Raw genomic sequence first — 6867 nt, forward strand, 5'->3', positions numbered from 1 at the left:
TAAAGGTTTTCTATGTAAGATGCCAATAAAGCTGCAGCACAGAAGCAAAAAAAAAAAAAAAGGGAGACAATTTTAAAAAAAGGAAGAAGGAAAAGGGGGGGGAAGGGAAAGCCCCATCTACTAATAACACTGATGACAAGAGACTCAACTCTGGTATAGTAGCACACAAAAAGTACCCATTCATTCTTATGTATTGCTTCTGATCCATTATATATTTATAAGTCCTGAGCCAGATAGTAAGAAATTTTGGCAGCTGTCAGATGCTTGTTTTCCTATGCAACACAATGAATTTGTTGTCCAAGTAGTGAAATATTTTTTCCAGCCTTATCTTCCTTATTTAGACAGCAAGCAAACTATCAACTAAGAAATAAATCTTGGAACATAATCTTGAGGAATTTTGACTAATATGAATGAGCAATAGGGCTTAGTTTTCCATAGATACACACACATTAAAAAAAAAAAACAAAACAACTAGCTTTGTATTTAGCTTGTTGAAGGTAAGTTCTGATACAAAATATTTACTACCAAAAAGTAACAACGTTCAAATCAATTAATCTTTATTCAAGGTAAAATAAGGCACACAGGAGGAGTGCTTATGCACACATAATTGATAGGAGCACTAAATATTTGTCATGATTTTTCAAAGACACAAAAGTTAATGTCACTATAAGATGTAGCATTTATAAGCCCACTGTATAGGTTTATAGAGAATAATTTTATAAAAACACCATAATGGAGTCTATGATTTAGAAATAACATTTTTAGAAGTGTTTCATTGTGTATCTAACTACACAATAATGTTTGCATTTAAAATCAGAAAAGAACGCCTGGAAACCGTTTTTTTTTTTTAGCATTACTTGACATCACACAGAAGTGCTACTCCACGGAGTACCCAGTGCTCTGGAGGCTGGCGGGTTTTAAGATCCATAGAAACAATGTAATTAAGGTCTGTTCGACTGCTCTTTTTGTAGACTGGACATGAATACAGACGTGGATCTTTTGCAGCTGAAAAGACAGAAGAGACATAAAGAGCAATTAAACTAAGTTGAAAAAATGGGGCCCTAAGGGATTGATCATAAGGCAAATGGAAAAGTGAATCCAAGTTCAATAGTACTTTGCTTTCTATTTGCTATTGCCAGCTGAAAGACATACATGGTTTGAAATCTTTAGGTTTAACATGAGCACCTAGGAACTGATGCAAACCAATATATGTAAATGGACACTCCAGAGTAATTAGTGCTCTTATTGGTTCAATCTGCCAGCGAAACATTACTTCTTATCAATGTATTATGCCAAAATAAAATTTCCTTACTTTTGACCTGGTAACTTACAAACTTGGTTTGAAATACATTTCATATTTGAGAGTACAAGTCATCAACTACTTCACTGCAGAATTAGAACAGTAGTCAAGTCATGCTCAGTACTTCAGTATACATTATTTATTATCTTGGCTGCTGATCATGCGTTTTATAAAACATTAGCTATGCAAAATAGCATGTTAGCAAGATTTGCTTTTAGGGATGGAATTCTTTTCAACAAAGTTTTCCAATTTTATGTTCTTCAGTGGATTATTCTGTTCTGTTTTATATCCCTATTCAACAGCATGTCCTATTGTATATGCAAAAACTCATTACATTAAGACAAATTACATATTTTCCCAGCACTGTCCTTAAGCCCCATAAGTTTTCTTTCCATTCCTTTACTGCCTCAAAGACAAAACATCTCCCACAACCTCACTCCACTTCTTGCTTGCTTCCATGAGCTCAAAATCAGACTTGTCTACGAAAAAAAGTTTTTATAAATATACACAATACATATATACGTGTATACATATGAATTTATATATGTATATATCTATAAACATATTATCTATAAACACAGTATATACCTGTATATGTATATATGTATGTGTGTGTGTGTATATAATCCATGAGTATCTTGTATGTTGCATATACACACATACATACATATATATATATATATATATTACATTCAGTTGTGGCATGAGTGAAACATCATTTAGATTTATGTTATGGAGGCTACAGAGATCACAGAGTTTATGTATAAGAAAAATGGCATTTTAGGTCTGGGACACATATTGTCAATATGTACATACAGCTTACCTGTTATAAAGTTCTTAACACCATTAAGACCACGTGTAGAGACCTATCTAAATATTAGGAAAAGTGCCTACTATCAATTATGAAGCAAGCCTGAAACACATTTTAAATGGAAATCTTCCACCCTGAAAGAGATTTGCTATGTATACAATGATTAGTAACAGCCTTACGAAATCCTGGCAAGCCCAAAAGATTTCAATGCAGTTAAATAAAATGCTACGTTGAATCCAATGGAAATAACATCCTTTACAATACTGTTACTTACTGTTATTCTCGGCATATATCCTTATAACTGGCATCAGCTCAAAGAGCACCTTGGGCTTAGATTCTGTCAGTCTCATGTTTCTTCTGTCCCAGCCAGCTCCTTCTAAATACAGCCCATACACGTAGACACCTTCTGAAGGAGGGCTTGTGATATCATCCTTCATCCATTTTGTGACTTCATTGCACAGCACTACACTGTCAAGAGCCCATCCTTTGTTAGCTCTCGTTATTTCCTGCCCAAATCAGACAAAAGTTAGGTTGTTAAATTTTCACATGAGCTCAGAACCCTTTTTCCCAGCAGTTATTAGAAATAAATTTTTATGGTCATAAAATATTGTCTTCAGTACAACAAAAAATCACCAATCCTTCACAATATCCATGTTCACAGAAGTTTGACTTTTCTCTAAGGGAATGATGGCATGGCACTACAAGAAACCTTTCAGTACTTTTGCCACTATATTTGATTTTAATTTCTTTCTATTATATAAAGAATCTAAAAACCATACCAAGTAACACAACCACTGAATGCCAATTGTAGCCAGCTCTTGTGAACACAAAAATTTCACATATTTGATGAGATGAGAAAACATTACCTGCATGTGGTAAGTGAAACATACTTTCTGGGGTTACCTTCCTTTTCCTGCACCTCTACTCTTCAGTAGTTGTACTCTTAATGAGTAAAAACTCACTCAGCTATAAAGCTATGTAAAGAGACTGCAAAAAAACCTGTTAGTTGATGCACTGGACAACACTCAACTCTCAGTTGCCCAGTTCTTTACTATGCCATGCAAATAAGTTGTGGCAAACCCAAGTTTCATCCTGGTCTTCCAATGGCTTCAAAAATCATTCTTTGAAATAATTGGAATGAATGTTTGCCCTGTACTGCAGTTACATCGATGATCTAAAAGAACTCAAGATCTTTCTCACATCAAAGCCCAGAAACTCACTTAGGTATTTACTTGGCATAGTAGGTTGTTACATATCCACAGTTCCTTTTTATGGAACCAGAAAATTCTGTAGTTTCTAACTGTTTTGGATCCTGCTAGTAAACCTTTTACATGACCTTGGATGCAAAAGATAGTCCCAATTTAGGACTATTTTTGTTACATAATTCCAAGGCTACATGCCTGACATTTTAGATTACACTACCCAGACTTCAGAGTAGGAGGGGATTTTCTTCCTACATCAAAAATCTTCATTCTCTTCTCCAAAAGCTTGGGCTTTTATTTTCCTGAGGTCCCACTGTATTTTCACCTGAGTATTCTTTCTTAATTTTACATATTCCAGATGCTTACTGTCTCCAGTATGTTCCTTTATGCTGACCAACACAGGCATTTATTGTTTCCTTTTAAAGTAAAAAAGTTGCTGAGCAACCAATACAATCACCAAGTCAACATACATACGTTTGCAAACACATCAAATATCATACTTCTATGCATTAATAAAGGAAAGTCTTTCACGCTTCCTGAAGAAAAACTTAATCAGCTACTGAACAGCAGCAGGGAAATGTAAGACTAATTCTAAATAGCTTTTCAGCCCAGTCTCCAGTCAGGTAAGTACTGAACACAGAACAAAAGAGAGGGGGGAAAAGGGAAATTCATTGGCTTAATGGTCATTCTCAGAGATATCGCAATGGAAACATGAGACTTAATATTTTTCTAGACTACCTTAATAATGTTGTGAGGTAGTCTCTATTTATTTGGGCCTTGGTCAACACAGGACATATAACTGAACACATTAGAGGTTGTTATACTAACAAAGTATGTGTGAAGAAGGAACAGTTCACTCAGGAAATGTTAGACAGTCACGCATCTTCCAATGTGTATAAACTCATCCTTCATCAGACAATACATTTTATTTTTAAAAGTATGTGAAAAAATAAGCAGAATAAGATTTCAAACACAATTTACCTGTCTCACTGCAGTTAAAAATCCTTGAGGATTAAAAAACCCTGTCATCCAGAAACAGTTGGGTCGATTTTCAAAAATCCACGTGCAAAACTGGTGGTTTCTTTCTAGAAGCTCAGTAAACCAGAAACCAAGTGTACTAGAAGGCCAAGATGCCTAAAAACAGTAAACATGTTTTAAAATAGCATACTGCTGTCAAGAAAAGCTACATCCTCCCATGGTAATAAACAATATTATATTAGCAAAGCATATTTGAAAATCATCTATCATATCTTAACTTTAACCTGATGCTTAAGCTTTGCATCCCACTGATACCTGAAGGAAATTCTTTCTCTGTTTAAATTCATGTCTACTATTCCATTTACACATTTAATGCTCTCTGTGGAATTGTCCATTTTATGACATTTTTGCAAGGTTAAACAGCTGTATAAGCTAAAAAGAAAAACTGCATACATGTCTTTATAATTCCAAGGTCAATATATCAAGACAACACGATTTCTGTAAGACTGTTCTGCATTTTTATTCTTCTGAATAAAACTAAGGAAAGCTGAACTTGGACTATGGGGAGATATAGCTGTGTTGTGAAACATCTGTTTACATCTAGGTTTTCTGCCATGAGAACACTTTGTCAGTAGAAACAAAACAAGCAAACAACAACAACAAAAAAAATTCTTTAAAAAAAAAAAAACCACATTTTTCTTTCCATCAGTTGCTGTTAACAGGTCTAATTATCCCTGAAAACAATTTCTATGGGGAGAGGCTGAGAGCTGGGATTGTTTAGCTTGGAGAAGAGAACGCTTAAAGGAGGCTTAAATATGTTTATATCTCATGTGGAGGACAGAAGAAGATGGAGCCTGATCCTTTTCAGCAATTGGACAGAAGGCAATGGGAACAAGATGAAATGTCAGAAATTCTGTTTCAACTTAAGGAATTTTTTGTTTCTTTGGCTGGTGGTTGGTTGATAGGTTGGTTTTTACTGTGAAGGTGATCAAACAATGAAGCGGGTTGCACCTCTCTGATTCTGGAGACTCCTGGGAACCCTGATTTAACTGACACTGCTTTAGAAAGCATGATTAAACTACACAGTCTTCACAGGTCCTTTCCAGCATTTACTATTTTGCAATTATGTGGCTATTACTCAAAGTGCACTGATTTTGACCAAGATGGACAGGCCACCTCTACTTAACCCAGAAAAGGCTGTCCAATAATTATATATGTCCAATAAATAACACCACTTTAGTCACTAATGTGGGTGTTAATTTTTAAAATCCATCATCACATTTTAAATTTCTTTCCTCTCTCTGGGTTTTCATACTGCCAATATGTAACGGGTTGTTAAAATGGCACATATCTGCAACCTTCACATTCATTTCAATTTTCATAAAAGAAAGAAGCCTTGTTTTGAGTATGTTTATTTTAGCAGAAAATCTATTCCAGCAGTTGCACAGCTCTAGTTAACACCTCTGAAACATAGTTTGAAAAAAATGTTTACTCTAAGTCTAGCAGTTTAATCTAGTCTTCAGAAATAGATTTTTTATTTCTTTCCAGAACAAGTGATGTATACCTACCTTTTTCCAGCTAGCAGGAATCCTTCCATCATACATGCAGTCTAAAGCATCCCTCAGATTTTCACTCATAACTATTGTCCCATCAATGGCAAGTTTTAGATCAGTCAGAGTGCTTCTCACTAAAGAAATAACTCTCTGCATTTGTTCAATCTCCTGTCGCAAAAATATGTGCATAGGTTGAAAAGGTCCCATGTTCTTTAGTTTTTCTTTTACCTGTTGGTAGAAAACCAAAGATCCTTCAATAGAAGTGAAAAAAACAAAATTGGATTTATGTCAGTGTTAGGCCCCAATATGAACGTTGAGACATAACATAATTTATTTATGAGCTTAAATGGTCAGTTTGGCACCTCCCTTGAATTATCTGTGAGAGAGAAACACAGGATTTGTTCCAAGAGAAATCTGTGATGCTGAGACTGGCTATGTTTTCAGTCCAAGTCATGATTTAGTCTTTGAGCTAATGCCACTTAAAGAGCTTGTAGGCTGTTTACTTTAGTTCAAAGAATTCAGCTTTGGTTCCAACAAGCAGTTCCAAGATTCTTTTTGAACAAACCAATCAGGAGTAATTGCCCCAGCTACTTTGCTTCAACATAGCAATGCCTGGGAACTATCACAATACCAGGCAGTCTTGTATTCTAACCAAACTCACTGATACATTTTTAATCAAAAGTGTTACATTAACAAATAAACAGCTGCATGAACATAACTAGAAATTTTATAGTGTCAACAAACTCAGTTATAAGCTAATGATCCTGCCTCCCCCATAGCGCAAATGACAACTTAAGCATTAACAGGTTTAATATTTCTGAAAAAGCTCTTACAAAAGCACTTCAGCACACATGTAATGACTTCATTATAAACATTAATAGCTTAAAATATAAAATATTGCCTGTATGAATTGATTCAAACATGCTTTTAGAAAAGTTTCTGGGGTTTTGGGCTTGTTGGTTTGGGTTTTTTTAATCCATAAAAGGCAAGATGGAGCAAATGTTTTTGCCAGAAATTCATTTT

General features: G+C 34.9%; 1 protein-coding gene across 1 annotated transcript in view; it reads right to left on the minus strand.

Moving 5' to 3' along the window:
* Positions 1 to 853: 853 nt before the first annotated feature.
* The window catches only part of DNAH5 (dynein axonemal heavy chain 5), a 115845-nt gene continuing 109831 nt past the window's right edge, over positions 854 to 6867 (minus strand). The window contains 4 exon segments of the mRNA XM_005431686.1: positions 854 to 1005; positions 2386 to 2617; positions 4295 to 4447; positions 5860 to 6077. Coding sequence (XP_005431743.1) covers positions 854 to 1005; positions 2386 to 2617; positions 4295 to 4447; positions 5860 to 6077 — 755 coding nt within the window.

This window comes from Geospiza fortis, unplaced genomic scaffold (assembly GCF_000277835.1).
Source record: "Geospiza fortis unplaced genomic scaffold, GeoFor_1.0 scaffold281, whole genome shotgun sequence".
Classification (NCBI taxonomy): domain Eukaryota; kingdom Metazoa; phylum Chordata; class Aves; order Passeriformes; family Thraupidae; genus Geospiza; species Geospiza fortis.